This window comes from Hippoglossus stenolepis, chromosome 9 (genome assembly GCF_022539355.2).
Source record: "Hippoglossus stenolepis isolate QCI-W04-F060 chromosome 9, HSTE1.2, whole genome shotgun sequence".
NCBI classification, from domain to species: domain Eukaryota; kingdom Metazoa; phylum Chordata; class Actinopteri; order Pleuronectiformes; family Pleuronectidae; genus Hippoglossus; species Hippoglossus stenolepis.
Genome location: NC_061491.1, coordinates 19,052,196 through 19,069,473, shown reverse-complemented (window position 1 = coordinate 19,069,473; position 17,278 = coordinate 19,052,196). Strand labels below are relative to the sequence as shown.

The following is a 17,278-nucleotide window of genomic DNA, read 5'->3' as shown; positions in this document are numbered from 1 at the left end:
GCATACAAAAATGCTGATACCAATTTGTCTCTGAAAGGCTCATATTGACTGATATTATCGACTATCGGATGTACCGCTCCAGCTCTCATCGTGTTATGAGGAACTGCTTCATTGTTCCTCATGCCGTATGACACCTTTGCCTCTCCATCAAATCACTTTCATTTGTCTTTCACAAGAAATCTTTTACTGACTTAACTCACCAGTCAACTTCTCCAATCTCCACTGTAATTACCCATTATCCCTGTTTCCATCCTCCCTGTGTCTGTCTGTCAGGCTGCTTGGTCCCTAACCAGCCCGCTGACCCTGCCAGTCACGAGAGGAGAGCGCTGCTTCATGAAGCTATCTCCGTCTCTCTGCTCGAGTCTGCTCGTTTCTATCACTGATTACTTGTCTTAGTCTTGTCCTGCAGGTGAAGACATGTACAGTGTGTGAAAGATACTTCTCATGCCTACGCAACAAAAGGATCTTTTAATGTTTATTAGCCTAATTTGCATTTTCAGTCCACGGTTGAATCATAATTAAATGAAGTGAAGTGTGTAACCCACACCCTGCAATTGAAGAGAAGACACAGCTTGTATGTGCACGTTTCAGTATTCAAATACAGTGGTTCTGCTGTTATGGCGTTGTGCCTCAGGGACAGCGAGTGACGACAGTCCCATCGTCACCTGGCGCTCTGTCACAGCTCGTCGCTGCCTCTGACGGTGTGTGTCCGACTCGGCAGCTAGGCAAACACACGCTTTGTGTTACAGGTTGGTGTGGTTTCTGAGAGGGAGCAGATGAAGTGAAGGTCTCTGATGCCCTGTTGATCTGAGTGCATCTCATCTTACCTGTGCACGCTGTGATGCTTGTGTGTGTGTGTGTGTGTGTGTGTGTGTGTGTGTGTGTGTGTGTGTGTGTGTGTGTGTGTGTGTGTGTGTGTGTGTGTGTGTGTGTGTGTGTGTGTGTGTGTGTGTGTGTGTGTGTGTGTGTGTGTGCACTTGTGGTGATGCTCAGATGCTCAGTGTGTGTCTATGGTTGCGTCTGTGTGACTTTGACAGCCTCCCCGTCCACCCAGGAGCTGTTGTCACATGCTGGCTGCCTCTGTCGGAGCCGAGCAGAAGGCGTCGCTCCGCAGGGATTCATGGGTCTGTGTGATTGTCCTGCTCAGGTGCCTGCAGTTTCCCTGTAGAGGAGACTGCCCCCTGCTGGGTGGTACAGAACATTGGGGGGGAATTATCAGCTGGGATGATTTCGAATTTATCTTGATGGGGGTGAAGTGTCTGAAAATGATGCAACATGACAAAAAACGACAGTAATGTCAGTTTAAAGCTGACAGATCTTCAGTCGATCCTGCTCCACTCATAGCTCTCATAGCTCTGACACCATATCTGTACGCTTCATTATCTAAATGTAATATAATACACATATCTGCTCTAATAACTCTTGAAAATGTGACGGGTCAAATTGCATTTACTGCAGTTTGATATATATATATATATATATATATATATGTGTCATATTTATTATTTATTTTATTAGACATTACACTGCTGGTTGTAGTGTGGTACTCTGCTTCCCCCTGATGGTGGGAAGTAGCAATTACAAGTTTGAATCACCATACTTGTGTCCAATGAACATAAAGGTAGAAAAAATGCCGGACATGAGAGGAACTTTTCTTTTTTGGTTTTGTCCTCATTCATATTTCTAAGGTAAAGAAGATGTTCCACTGTGCAGTTTATCTTTAATCACTGTTGAAGAAAACTGAGAAATGGGAAGATGGGAGCTGAAAGAGGAAATGTGGTCATTAATAAAAACATCTCTTTGATAAATGATGCCCTTCCCACTCCATTTTGCAAACTCGGTCCTCCAAACCTGGTCTAAATACATCGGACGTGTATCTGAGATTCTAGATACGTTTTAGGGGCTTTTGTTATAGACAAAACCTGAGACGGAACCTTTGAGGAGTTCTGGATTAGGGGGTTGTTCCTGTGGATGTCTGTTTAGGGGACTAATATCTCTGAGTTCGTGCAATTTGTTGCATATTGACTATTAGGCTTATGCGCTCTGAGTGTGATTCTAATTAACTTAATACCTGTTGAATACTTGGAGAATGTACTTGTAGGTGTGTTTTAGACTCATGTTCGATCAGACTGGGAAATGGCCGCTCTACTTTTCTTACTTTCTTACACTTTTTATTAAAGCTCAGGTGATTTAAAGACAGAGATAATATGTAGAAGGTTAGAGAAAAAAGAGAAAAACTTATATTTCTGATTATTTTATAATGTGTTCTTTGTGGTATCTAGTTTTTTAACAAGCAAATAAATTCCATGTACACACAACTCACCCAAGAGCGCTGAAGGAATTTGAACATGCGGTGAAACCACGAGATTGTGACGTCTCCACAAGATGAATTCAGCACCGATCGCCAGTCGTCATCTTTACATTACACCTCATAAATTAGGTGAAGCAGTTTGCTTTATGATTATGTAACTTTGTAGTAAGTCTTCAGTGAGTCTGCTCCTGTTGCCATCAACACTGACTCTTTTTATCTGAGAGAAAAGGGACATTAGTTTGCTCCTCCCTCTCCTGCATTTCTCTCTCTCTCTCTCTCTCTCTCTCTCTCTCTCTCTCTCTCTCTCTCTCTCTCCCTCCATCCTTTTCCCCCATTCAAATCACACCCATGCTGATCCCTCTCCTCTCACACACCTCCCTCCTCCCTCCCACCAAGACATAGATCAGGCTTGTCACTCTCTCCATCCTCTCTTTCTCTTTCTTTATCTGTCCTGACACAAGTGAATGAGTGGTGCCGCTGAAGAGCCTCTCGCCAATATGAGTTTGCCGGTGAACTCAGATTTTCTGTCTCTGGAGAGGATAGCCCGCTACCGCCACGCCTGCTCCAACGGCTCGCCGTACGCCACCAACAAGCCCATTGACATCAAACCTCGCGGCAAGAGAGGGTATGACCGGAACTGTTTGTGGGAGGGCGCCTCAGGGAAGGGACCTACTTTTTCTGGATTTCTACTACTTGTTTTCTTTTTTAATTTACTTAAAATTTTAAAAATGTAGCTGTCAGCTTCTGCTTTTGTTGCGCTGTCTTCAACTTCCAACCGTTGCTTTCTTTCGAAAAGTTGAGATGGCGTGAATTTAGACGTAGTAAGACATCGCAGGGTGAAGATTTGTGGAAATTTCACGTCAGTCGGGGTTAAAAGTCGTCTTTGACCTGACTCCTTCTGTGTCAACTGTGCATGTGTGTGGATTTGTGTTCTCTCTTATCAGAGCATTAGCCGATGAATAGCTTCGTCTGGACAACACTGAACTGGGTCTGTGTAAAGGGCCGTTGCTTGGTGGCTGGTTGTGTTGGTTGAGCTTTGTCGAAGCTGTAGTTCTGCTGTTTACTCTGCCAGGTGTGTGTGTGTGTGTGTGTGTGTGTGTGTGTGTGTGTGTGTGTGTGTGTGTGTGTGTGTGTGTGTGTGTGTGTGTGTGTGTGTGTGTGTGTGTGTGTGTGTGTGTGTGTGTGTGTGTGTGTGTGTTCCACGAGCAGCAGATATTATGCTTTTTACAAAACATGGTTAAGAGCGAGGTAAATTATTAATAATCAGGTTCCGTGCAGTCATCAACTCAAACATCAGGGTGTACAGGAGGACAGGTCCGCTCACTAACCAGAGCAGAGTGCAAACTAATCATCACTGCACTCTCTGTCCATTAAAGCTCACACAGAAAAAATTTAAAAACCTTCTCGGACCCATTTTCATACGACGTCTCTCTGATTAATTTGTCCCCTGCGACCTCAGTCAAAACCAAGATGTGCGATCATCTGATGTGCATCTCTGCCCACTTGTCGGCTTTATGTGTGTGTGGGGAATGAAGTTCAGTTGTGTATGCCTGTTTGAATATGAGCAAAGGTAATGGCTGTAGACATATAGATATACACAGAGCCTTGTCAATACTGTGGTCCAACCATCTGTCCTCTCTACCTGCTCCTTCCTTAAGTGCTATTTATATCAACGTTCACTAAGTAGGTTTATCTGCATTGTATACTCAACCTGCTTCATGGAAGAGCTCTTTTTTTATTTCTTTTTTAAAACAAAATCAATACTTTTGTCAATGACTCTGGTCACTGACTCTCTATATGCAGCTTTTTTTTATGACAAACGTAGTACTTGTTTCAACCAGTAGATGGGAGTGTTGTCTCTGAGTTGTGCAGAATTGCATAGGATTATGTCCAATGTGTTTTAAACGTGTATTTATAACATATACTGTTAACGTAATGAATTTACCTGACACTAAATGCAGATAAAATATATATTCACCCATTCAAGTCATTCTTTAATTCATTCAGTTGTGTGTTGGGTGTTTATTATACTTACTGAAAAGGTTGATTTTAGTTTATATTTGAAATGAGTTAGGGTTAGGGGGTTAGAAAATATTTTAACGTCCATGGACTTGCAGCTGATCTTTGTATTATACCTGCCCTTTGTGCAAATGTATGCAAAATCTAAATGCTGAACATTTTTATTGTTGATGAAATATTTAACAATAATTTTTTTCAATAAGATATATTATATCACCTCTAACAGATTATTTTGTATTGGATACATATAGTTCAGTTATTCTTGCAAAATTAATTGTATGCTGAATGTTACTGGGGTTTCTTCCGTTTTTTACATAATGTTTTATAATTTTTTTCCTGCAAATTGAATCACTGTTGAGCAGGTTCTGCATTTTCTGTGTCTTATACCTCAGTGTCGTGAAAACGTCAGTATAGTGTAACTGAATACTGCTCTTCGTTTTTATGTGAATAGATGTAAACATGAACCAATACTGAGCTGCCTCACTGCAGCCTAAGTTAATTGTAAGTTGGGAGCTTTGTTTATTACTGAAATCACTGCTGATTGCTTCTATGTTAACACTTCAACCAGAATGTGTTCCGTTCCTTAAATACTGAACTGAACACAGTGACACAGGGTTTACATTGTTTGTTCTTGGCATAATGTTGTCTGTTCTGTTTTCATTTGTGACGGGATGTGGTTTCGAGTAGAAGAAACACTTCCCTCAGTTTTCCTTCGTCTGTCGTCTTGTGTTTTTCTTTCCTGGACCCTGTGGAATGTGCAGACTGGTAATAGGATTAGTTTCACCACTTTGACCGAGGCGTTACCCTCAGAGAAGTAGATGTGTCTACTTACCTTAGCCTAACTCACTTTGATCACCTGACACACAGACGTGTTTCCTAGCTGTTTCCGGGCCCGGGCCTGTGTTGTTCTGACGGAGGCAGCAGGACTTGATCAAACCAGTAGAATAAGCTAGAGAGTGCTTTAACATGACACAACATTGTGTTCTGGTGCGATTACGATTGACATAATATGAAAACTTTCTTCTGGGACATTTCAGTCTCTCGTGGGGCCTCCTAGTGGCCACAGGTGTCCCATGCATGACAAACTTATCACAGTCTAAAGGTCCAACGAGCAACTTATTCTTCCTCATGAGAACTAGAGATGGATGTGTCTTCTCTGCTGCTGCTTTCTGTTTCTTTCACCTTTGCGGAGCTAAAGAGCTTTTTGTAATGTTCATCTACAGCCAGTTGAATTATTGATGACATGGAAATATTCTTACTGCTTTCAAGGCGAAAAGGCTGCAGTAATGTGCATGCTGATGCTTCTGTGTGTTTCTGTTTGTCCCTGTCGGAGGTTTATGTCTTCTTGAAGCTACAACAGGGGATCAAGCTAATAGGTCTGAGGTACAGATCAATAACCTCCTCACTTTGCCTACACAATGCGAAAGCAATATATCAACATACAGCCTATTGAACATTTGTTATAATGATAGAAATGATATTCAGGTATTGATAACGACCAGTTAGTAGAGTTCATACCTCTGCCAAGGTCCAACAGTCTCCTTAAATTCAATCAAGCCGATTTTTTTCTATCTAGATCCATGAATTATTTCCTTGGAAATTGGTGAAAGTGTTAAAAAAAAACTCCCAAACAAAAAAACTTCCAAACATCACAATGTTAAATAAAGTGGAAAAACAAATACCTTTTTTAATGCAATAAAAAATAAAGCTTTGTTGCTTCACAGTTCAGAAACCTGTCAAGATAGTTTATTTAGTAAAAATGCCCTGATATTTTATCTAATTTTTTATGTAGCTTCATGTACAAACACCTACTTCCACACATTCTCAGTTTTAACAATACTACTTCCATTTATACATTCGTATCCCTTATTTACTGTAGTTCTAACTCTTGCAAAAATAACTGAACAAAATCTTTTCAGTAAACTCTGTGTTTTCTCAGTTTGTTGCTTCTGAAACTCATTGATCACTGTCTTTGCACACTCTCCAGATCAGCTGCTTGCTTTAGCTGTTGTGCTCGGGTTACTGTGGCAGCCGAGTGATTGACACCATCAACTTTTGTTAGGGTCGCTTGGTGATACAAGTCCCACCCTTTTCAAGGAATTACTACAACCAAAACAACCCCTCCCACTCCAGACATATCTAAGCTGCAGCCTGGGGAAACAACTAGACAGAGAGAGGATACGAGAGTCGTGTAGCACAGAGAGAGAGAGAGAGGGACGCAGTTGTAAAAAAAAAAAAAAGAAACCGTGCAAAAAGAGACAGAGGTAAGGAGGGAGGGAGGGGAAGGTATGCAGGAGAAAGAGGAGATCCTATTTCCGGCAGTCAGGAAGAAATATAGAGGTGAGAAAGAATAACAGAGTGAGTGCAGGGCTGGATGAGGAAAGAGGAAGATCACACGCTGAGCTGGAGAGAAAGATAAGTGCGAGAGAGAGAGAGAGAGAGAGAGAGAGAGAGAGAGAGAGAGAGAGAGAGAGAGAGAGAGAGAGAGAGAGAGAGAGAGAGAGAGAGAGAGAAGGGTTAAGAACCTCCTACTGTCAACCGAGGGGGGGAGCAGCAGTGAGGAGAACTGTCAGACGCACAGTTTGATCTGACTAAACTCAGGTTAGCTCTGGAGTAGCTCCACCGTGCTGAGGAGAGGAAGCTGCCACTGGATCACCACAGCAGAGAGAGCTCCAGGTGGCATAGAGGGTGTGTGTGGGGGGGGCTTTATGTGTGTGTGTGTACGCCTGCAGTGTGCACATGCAGTGTGTGTGGATGAGGACAGACAAGCCAGACCATGAGTATCATTCTAAAGCCACGGTCGCGCTCCACCAGCTCATTGAAGAACACGGAGGGAATATGGTAAATAGACGGGGAAACTCTGTCCTGTTGGCAACATGGGCATGCAAATCCTGTTGTGTTTGCGTGTGTGTGTGTGTGTGTTGTTCTATTGTTCTCCATCTGCCTGCTTGTTGCTTTCTTCTCCTCATACTCACCAGCTTCATCCCAACTTCAGCCACAGCCCTTCTCAATTCTGTCCCTCTTCGTTTGTGCATCTTCCTGCTGTCCCTCTTCTTCTCCAATCAAAACCTCTTCCTTGATTTTGTCGCAAAAAACATTGTGCCGCCTGTAGATATGTTTAGTTTGTGTTTTTTGAGTCAGTATTTCTGTGCAAAGCATGTTCTGAGGTCAGGAGAGTAGATTACCTCTGTCCCTCACTTCAGTAACGACATGACATATGTGGTGAACCCTCGTTGTGCTTTCATGAGAACTCTCGGTCTTTTCAGGTAGTCAAATAGTTTCAAACGCTTGTCAAACATCTCTTGTGGTGTGTCGCTCCGCACGTTCTCGTGTCTGCACACGGGAGCTCCAGATCAATGCAGGATACAAGGGTGCACTGCCAGGGGCACAGCTCGCCCCGGCCTCCCCTCGTGTCTCAACTTGCCCTCGCCTGTCATCACTCATAAAACTTCCCTGTAGCTTTAACATTCAAAGTTAATATTCACACGTCTTCTTTCGTGGCCCTCTCAGGCAGAGCTGCAAATGGCTCCGAACAACCCTGGACAGAAACGCCGTGTCCGTGAGGTGGTGGTGGGGAGACTGACCAGCAGCGTGTGCTTGAACCCTATCAGACCTCCCTGTAGGGCGGGCCGTGTTCTCACGTTGTCAGTGTGTTAATCTGCTCTGCGACGTCCCCAGCAGGAAGTGACGCTGGTGTGAAATGAAGACGTATTAATTAGGTCTCTGAGGGTCGTGGTTTCTCTGATGACAGACAGTACGTGGTGTGGTTCGATGCTGTAAAAAGCCGCAAACCATCGACTGCAGAATGTGGCTTTTTTCCCTTTGTGTTAAAAAGCTGAGAATCTGACGGCGTTAGGTTTGTGTGAGGCATCTTTTTTGAATGGCTACCAAAAGCAAGTGCTCAGCTGGACAAAGCAAACCGCCTCCTCCATCTGTCCTGCCCTCCTCGCTGATGTTATTTACTGTTTTATCAAGGGTTCTCTCACTACTTCTCATCACCGCTTTGTCTTTCAGGATTGTCGAGAGTTTTACGTAAAAATGTGTGACAGTTGCTGTCCTTTAAAAGAGCCTGTTGACGCAGCTGTTTGTGTTGGGGTGGGTGTGTTTGTGCAGTGTGTGCATGTGTAATGCAGGAGTGTTATCTCCCTCCCTCGATGAGCTAATTCTCATCAAAATAAGTACACTAAACACACAAGTTAATCTCCATGTGTGCGCGTGTGTGTATTTGTTTTTGCGTTGTTTGTGTGCTAATGCATATTAGAGTGCACGGCTGCCCCGGTGTGTCTATAAGGCGGTGACGTGGTTGGTGGGTGTGCGACGTGTCCCCTAGGCCGTTCAAACTCAAACAGACCCCACTCCACCCAATTGTGTAAATGCAGTGTCTGTGTACGGACACTTTAAAGCGTCCATCAGAATGTTAGCTCCGTAAATATGGCTCGACTTTTGAAGAGGATGGGGAATCGGAATGTTTAGCGAAATCCTGTTGCCTCCACACCTATTAGTAGTTGCGCTTGAGGACGTATATATCTCTGCGACAAGCACTGTGTCAGCGTCGGAGAACTCGTCCTCACTTCAAACCCGAGTGACGCTGAGGTGCGCTGAGATAAAGCGTGGAGAAGTGAGGAATGTGTGACTTTGAACTTGAGTGGTCGCATCTGGCCTTTGTCGCTCCTCAGCTGGCTCTTTGAGACAGGCAGTAAATCTTGAAGGTTACACTTTAATCTGGCCTCTCATAGGGCTCCAGCAAAGTTATTCAACATATTTTACCAGATGAGACCTTTAAGTAATGCAGACCTAAGAAGATGAATAAGACTAAATATAGCTTCATGGTTAAGTGGACCTGTATGGATATGTGGGAACAGAGCTGGGTCACTTTGCTTTGCTTTTGAACCACGGGATCCGAGATGTGACGCTGCATCGCCATGGTGACCTCTTTTCGACATGTCTCACGATTGACTGAGTTTTCTGAATGGTACAGTGACAACACGGACAAAAAACTGTGTAAAGACTGAAGGGACGGATTCACTTTGCTCATACCTAGCAGGGCAAGAAAAACCAGAAGGAGAGAAAAAGCAAGGAAAAGAGGGAATCATTTATTAACAGAAAGGAAAATGTGTACTTTCCTCTCTTTTACGTCCTGTATGTTAATTATTAGCTGCACTTTGAAACGGTAAACTCTCTAAAATTGTCTGTCCCATGTGGAATTAGATCCCTTTTCGATTATTCTGACATGGATCGATTTTCGTACCGTTTGCTGCCTGGCGGGTGTCAGTTTTCACTTGTGTGTATTCGGGTGCTTCTGCTCATGTGTGAACGTGTGACAGTGAAGGGGTGTATGTGAGTATACGAGCCAGATAGAGGGAGTGCTTCAGTTATCAGCGAGTGGTCGGTCACTTATCTGCTCGGCCTAACTGTCCTGTGGCTGCTGGCCTCTTCACAAGTTGCTTTTCTGTTACTTGTGTTGTCGGACATTTGGACATTGTTTTGCCCTGCTGACTTGTCATATGCTCAGGGCAGTGGTGATAACTAAAAGTTTATGAACGTGAAGGATTTATTTATGTGAATATTAAAGAGAGATTTAGACCATGGAATTGCTTCTTTACATACATTACAGTTAATAGTCATGTAACCATATGAATTAAATTTTCAATCATTTTTAGACTTTTTCTTCTGCTCATATGACACTTTAAGCTTGGGGATATTACAAGTGTATAATGTGAGACAATATCCTCTAAATTCAATAGTAAATCTTTTCATTAAAGTACCATGAAAAATACACCTAGTATCGCTGGGTGAACTGCACATTGAAAAACACATGATTTTTCAGATATTTGATTCCTACCTGGTTACTTATTTGTAAAAAGTTTCTTTACAACTATAACTAAGATACACATCAGTATAATCTCACCCTGATATCAAGGCTTTGTTACTATGACATTTTTACCACTTAAATTTTTATCTTGAAGTCTGCATTACACAAATATGATGCAGAGTTGGGTATTTATTTAACTTTATTAAAATAAGTTAGTTTCAGTATCAAAACCAAAACTAAATTGTTTCAGTCCATCAGTACAAGGAAGTTTTCCAACATGTCAGCATGAAGGAGTAAATAATCAATCATGGGACACCAACTTTCCATCTACGTTTTACACATTCTTCGAGACATATAAGCGTGTAAAGCAGAAATATTTACTCTATTAATGTCACTAAATCAACCTAGCTGCTATGCGCTGAATGTGTCATCTGCTCTGACGAGTGTGTGTGTGTGTGTGTGTGTGTGTGTGTGTGCGTGTGCGTGTCACCTTTGGTCTCTTTCTTTTCTCAAGTCACGAGTTGCTGGTTTGCATTTGGAACGTGGTCAAGGTTACTACATATATGTTCAGGATCACGTACCGACGTGCCTGCATCCAGGGTGAACACACTCCTCCCAATAGACGCACATACACACACACACACACACACACACGTACTGCTCAGACATGCCTCTTCTTGTCCTTCCTCTAACTGTTCCCCTCTGTGTCCTAGCAGCCTTCCAAAATAAATCTAGTGTCGTCTTCCCTCTGTCTGCTTCAGCTCAGCTTTGGACAAAGTGCTTCTCGTAGCTTTTTCTAAATCTTTCCTCAGTTTGATCCCAGTTTTACTTCAAGGTGAAGAAGAAATGAAATGTTTGGCGACACTCTGCACCTCTTCGGAAACAGACACAAACATGACGTATTGTGGTGGCACTGATGGAAATTTTCTGGTACAGCAGCTCTGAATGAGCGCTGGAAAACAGAGACTCACTATTCGGCCCTCAGCTGATTATTTATCAAAGACGCTTGTGCCGTGACCTCTTTCTCCAGTACGTCTCCTAACATCTCTGTCACGTCAACTCCTCCAGTGGGTATAATTGCTCGGGTGACCCAGGAATGTAAATGAATGAGTCATTGATCTATGTCATCTAGGTTGGGTGAGCGTGTATATGCGCCTGTGTGTGTGAGCCAGACAGATGGAGAAGGAGAGAGTAGATGGAGATAGAAGTTATAGGGGGAGAGAGGAAGAGAGGGAGAGAGAGAGAGAGAGAGAGAGAGAGAGAGAGAGAGAGAGAGAGAGAGAGAGAGAGTTGTGCAATGTCCGTAGGCACATACTGTATGTGACCCTGCAGCGTCCTACAGTTTAAAGTCACGTCAGCCACTTCTCATCAGTGTTGAAAAACACAACACTGCTGTGTTACAGTGGATCTGAAAGGTTTTCTGCCAACGAACCATCCCCTTTATTTTCCAGCTGCTCAAACTCAAACATGAAACTCTACTCTTGTGGGAAACTCTGTCCCTGTAGGTCCTCCTCTCTGTTCACGCAGTCTATTGTAGTTAAAACCACATACTGTCTGCCTTTTTTCAGTTTACCTGTACCCTAGTTTTCATTTCCCAGAGAGCCAGCTTTGATTACAGTAGTTAGATAGTTATCAGCTCTTCAAGTCCTCTAACATAATGGTCTGCAAAGTGTACAGAGGAAATACTCTCGCTGCATAGAATATTCAAGTTGAATATATAGGTTTAACACTAAATGCAGGAAGCTTACAGTCCAAACTTACAAGTACAGAAGGTTATAAAAGGAAATTAATTTGAATGGCTATCATGATCAAACTTACAAGCATAGCAGGATCAGTTTCTTTAGTTCAACTGAATTAAACGTGGTTATGTTTACCTGTGAAATATTTAGTGTTATAAACATGCTCACGCTCTATCTTGCCATGTTAAAAAAACATTATTCCGGATCCGTCACTTTATCTGGATCTGCTCCAAAATGTACACAGGTTTTCCCTGAGTCATGTTCCATCCTTCCACACAATTTCATGGGAATCGTTTGAATAGTTCTTGCGTAAATCCGCTGAGTCAGACAGACGAACATTCTCCTTGGCTGAGGTAATAATTACATTGCAGTTTATGGATGTAAGTGAAGTAAAATGCTATTCGTTCTTAGTTTTTTCAAGAATTATGTCAAAATTTATGCAGAAAATAATTTGAAAAAGTAATTTGGCAGCTGGAGTTGGTTTAAAAATTTTTTAATTTGTATTTCAAATCCATTATATTTGGTAATCCAGATTCATTTGACCATGTCTACAAATATTATATCCAAGTGTAAACTCCACTTTGTTGCTCTAGTATGAACAAATATGGAGATGGGGTTGTGAAACTAGCAATAGTTGGTGTGAATCATCCTGATGACGAAGAAGACGTATAGAGGACAAGTGTTCGCTGTAATCTTCAGCAGATGGGATATCTGGAGCAGCCTGGCAGAGCTCTCCGTCATCTGTCCAGTGTTTGCACATCAAATATTTCCTTCCTTTGTCAGTTATATCTCGGTTCAGGATCATTCCCTTTTTGGGTAAACTGTGTTTTGGGTAAACTGTTCCTCATTATCTCGGCCTTTAAAGGGATAGTTCACACAGAAATGAAAGTTCACTCATCATCTACTCACCCCTAAGCCGATGAAGGGTTGGGTGAAGTGTTTGAGTCCACAAAACAAGTTTCAGGGGTAAACAGTGTAGCAGCCAAATCCAATAAGATTGAAGACATTAGTGACCTATCTTCAGATGCAATAAAACAACAGAAAAAACACAACATGCCTCCATACTGCTTGTGTACTTCACCTACCCCTACATCAGCATATAGGGGTGAGTAGATTATGAGTGAATTTTCATTTCTGGGTGAACTATTCCTTTAAGTGATCCTGGGGTGTACCTCCCAATCCCAACCATAAATCCTCTTGTGAGTTATACTCGTGCTTTTTGTTGACTCTCACCACACACAGCCATTGGGGTGTTGACGTTTTCACACTTTTTTCCCTCCCGCTGTGATGTCAGCGCTGGTGCAATATGCTAGAGGCAACGATTGTTCGTGTCTTTCCCAAAAAGGGTGTGTCGCACATGCACACGCACTGTGAGGGGATTTACGTGTCCGAGGTTTGTCAGAGATTCAGTGTCAGTCGTGACGTCGGAGTAAGTGTGACAATGAATCAGTTGTTAAACATATGCTCGATTTAATTATTCTGCACTTTCACTTTCTCTCTCCATATCTTTCTGCTCGCAAACATAATGCACACGTCCAGACCCGCACCCATCCCACATAACAGCAGTAGAACCAACTAACCTACGCCTGGAACGTCAACTTATACATGATTTGTGTTATTGTGGGCTTTCACACCTGCAGTAACTATAACAGATGAATCACAACATGTGATAAGAGGGTATGGATTGGTGGTTGTTTATGAGTGTGTGTCCGTGTGTGTGAAGATGAAACTGGTTGAGAGTGACATGTTTTTGATCTTGTGCTAAATATAGAGGGGACTCGGGGGACAGAGATTGTCGTGATGTGTGTCAGACAGAGCCGGGTGATATGACGTCAAATCAATACCTCGATTGCGATTAACGAACGATTATTTTTACTCAGCGTTGGTCAACAAGGGATTCTGCTCCTCTGCTCTTTTCTAATCACTCAAATGTAGAATTGATCTTTATAAAAACCTGCTGAATTCAAATTTATGTTCATGGATAAACAGGGCGTCGCTTCTTGTGCAACAATGAAGTTAAAGCATCGCGTTGCGTCATAATCTGCGGGAAGAACTTTCTCTCCTGTCTGGATGAGTGTGTGTGGGTGTGCTTGTCTCTGTTGCTCAAATTTCTTTAGTTATTATTCAATGAGGTTGGATCGTTCCCATCGCGCCACCTTTCGTCTCGTGTTGTGTGTTAACTGCGTGCGCACAAACTGTTGCGCTTTTTTTCAATGTGTTTAAATATCTCATAAACTCTTGAGCAAACCAAAACGAACACAAAGTATACTTCAGTACTGTATGTGTCCTAATGACCTGTGATTGTTGTCTGTGTTTATTGTTAACGTGTAAATTAAGCACACATCAGCAGGGGAGTGAGGAGGGAGGACATGTGGCAGGATAATACAGCACGGTACAAGGTACCTGGGCCTCCGCTGCACAATGAACATAGCAGAAACCCGATAGTTCGTGAATGCAGGCATTGGGGAAAGTATTTACCGAATGAACCGACAGGAGCAAGATTAAGTTGGTTAGAGGTTATAGATGGAGAAAAGTCGCTGGAGTCATTGTAACACATTACCTCTCTCTCTCTCTCTCTCTGTCTGTGTGTGTGTTTCTAAGAGCTAGTCAAAGAGAAGGATGAAGACAATACGATTGCCCTTTCCTCAGTCATCAGGCAGACGGCCAAACTATCCCGTTCCACAACTGAAGCTCACACTCCCTCACTTGGGTCCTGCTACTCTGAGATTACAGAGAGAGATAGCACAGAGTTTAGCCAATTATTTGTTGTGGGAAAATATGCCTGGTGTGTCCTGTGTTTATCATCGTAGCTGTGTGAGATGCTCAGGGCAAACCTTTTGTTTCTGATGTGAGGAGAAGAAACCGCACTATAGAGTAGAGTAAGCAGTTAGAAGTTGTTTCTCTTTTCTGGATTGTTTATGCTGTAGTTAACTCGGGGTTAACAGGTTTAATATTTTAATAGGAACATACTATGCACATATTCAGGTTCATAATTTTAATTTGCTTTAAATGCTCTAATGTTGAGAAAATACACATCACTTTCATCAGACTGTCCGTTGCTGCAGCTCCTCTTTTCAGCCTCTGTCTGAAACCCTTGGTTTTTGCTCCCGTCTCTTTAAGGCCCCCCTCTCTATAAAGCCCAGTCTGCTATGATGGCCAGTTCTCCCACTCTGTTGTGATTGGTCAACAGCTTCCAGCTCCACTCTCACTCTACCTGGCTTTGTGAGGGGGTGTGTCAGACTAGCTGCTAGGCATGAATTATGAAAATGTTGAGTACTGTCGTGTTACTGACGAGGAGTTTCAGGAGCTTTATGAGCAGTGATTATTCTGGGAAACAGGAGCTCCGTTTACCACACACCTTAGGCTTTTTAACTTTGCAGAACTTTAACATTTACACAAAAAAAGAGAGCACAATATATATCCTTTAAATTAAGGCATTAGGACTTGAAACTGCGATATTGTGACACAGGATGGAGGAACAATGACCTCAGATCCCAAAACTTGGTCGAAACCAAAACTGAAACTAGGACGAAACTAGACTGCGTTGAATGGACATCATTGATACACTGACTCACACAGAGGGATGGGATGATGAGTGTGGTAATGATAGATCCCATCCATAATACATGCTCGTAGCTCGGGGTGTGTAAAGCTGAGCCGAGGACTGTGTCAGCGATATGGCCATGGGGACGGAAAACTCTGCACAACGACTTCTTCCTCTTCAAATTGCTCTCACATAACATTCACGTTCAAAAACCATGAGCAAAATCTCTTATTTTCACACAAATCAAACTTGCGAAACACATTTTAAAGTGATAATAACTTGCACCTGTCAGTGGTCGTCTGTGAATGTGAAATACCCTGTAGAAAACATACAAACTCAAGATGGAGAAAAGCAATGGAACAGAAAGCAAGTTGAGTAATTTCTCATTGTGTAATGACTGTGTTTAATTGGATGTTTTAGTTTGACAGTGTCTTCTTCACGCGTATGTTCACCTCCACTGTCCAGCTGCCTCTCATTTTTCATTCTCATTAACATACAGACAATGAGCAGGGTGTCATAGATAACACTATTAAATGTGTGGCTATAGTCAGGAGGATGACGGCAAAGGGGACGTCATCCCCGTGAGTATTACGCGTCCCGCTGAGGGGAATACCCCTGACCTTAGCGTCCTCCACCAGACGGGATTAGAGGATTGCTCAGGAGCTCTAGCAATGAGGCAGATATCCCTGGTGACAGGCATTAGTCATCACCTGAGCGAACCATCACCTAGGAGACTAAGGAGCTCATCGTGACATCACAGTGGGAAATGGTGTCAGTGGTTTAGAGACAAGTTTCAGCCGTGACTCAGTGGTGTTGTCCCAGCAGAGGTATTCCCTGTGGATCCTGTGCGCCGCTTTGACATCAACGTACAGCACAACGGCTACATCGATAAACATGAACATTCCTGCATTCGCTCTGATTGTTGATGATGTGCCAATTAATACACCGCCACTCATAATCATAAAATAATCGGCCAGATAATGAGCGAGTGGCTGATTTATAATTTTAATGCATCGAGTTTATGAGCAAGTTTACGTCAGCCGAGCAGTGCCTGGAGCCAAGTATTGGGCCCACAAGCTGTGTACGTCATGCACAACATGGGCGGCTCATGCTGTGCTGTGAATTTCACTGCTCGTGAGCATGGAGCAAAATCACAGCAACATATGGAACTGCAAGATGAAGCCTGTGCTGCGGCATCATCAAGACCTTTGATATGTGATTAATGTTTGCATAAAACCTGTGATTTACTTTGGCATGAACGAATGAGCTACATCACATCACAGTGCGATCCATTGCAGACCTCACTTAGTTAATGATGTTGAGGCATTAATTCATGCATGGGGTGCACTGAGACATGTAAAAAGTAAATCTGGAGGGGTTGCATCTTTAAAATACCCTGGGGAAACTTGTCACTTGAAATTAAGGCTCAGTAAACATGGCAGCTGTATCCTTCCCCTTTTATTTTTACTGTTAAAAGAAAAGCAGACATGCTGTATCATATTCTCTGACTCTTTAGCATCAGGTTCTTCAAGTCATCATGATCACAAATGTTACTCGACCTGTCAAATATCATCAAAACAATGTTTTAACTCTATTTTCAACTGCGCACCTCCCTCTTTCTCTTTCTCCGCATGTGCAGTTTCGATGTGGACAATGGCACGTCATCAGGTCGCAGCCCCCTGGACCCGATGGCCAGCCCGGGCTCAGGCCTCATCCTGCAGGCCAACTTTGTCCACAGCCAACGGAGAGAGTCGTTCCTCTACCGCTCCGACAGTGACTACGACCTCTCGCCCAAGTCTATGTCCCGAAACTCCTCCATTGCCAGTGACATGTGAGTGCACCACGTTTGTTGC

At 42.9% G+C, this 17,278-nt stretch overlaps 1 protein-coding gene across 7 annotated transcripts in view; it reads left to right on the top strand.

Moving 5' to 3' along the window:
* The window catches only part of pde4d (phosphodiesterase 4D, cAMP-specific), a 178,800-nt gene that overhangs the window by 139,529 nt on the left and 21,993 nt on the right, over window positions 1–17,278 (top strand). For 5 of the 7 annotated variants that reach the window (XM_035165121.2, XM_035165120.2, XM_035165122.2 and 2 more), the window contains one exon: window positions 17,065–17,256. In XM_035165121.2, the coding sequence (XP_035021012.2) occupies window positions 17,065–17,256 (192 nt within the window). The other 2 variants (XM_035165125.2, XM_035165124.2) reach the window with 2 other exon arrangements.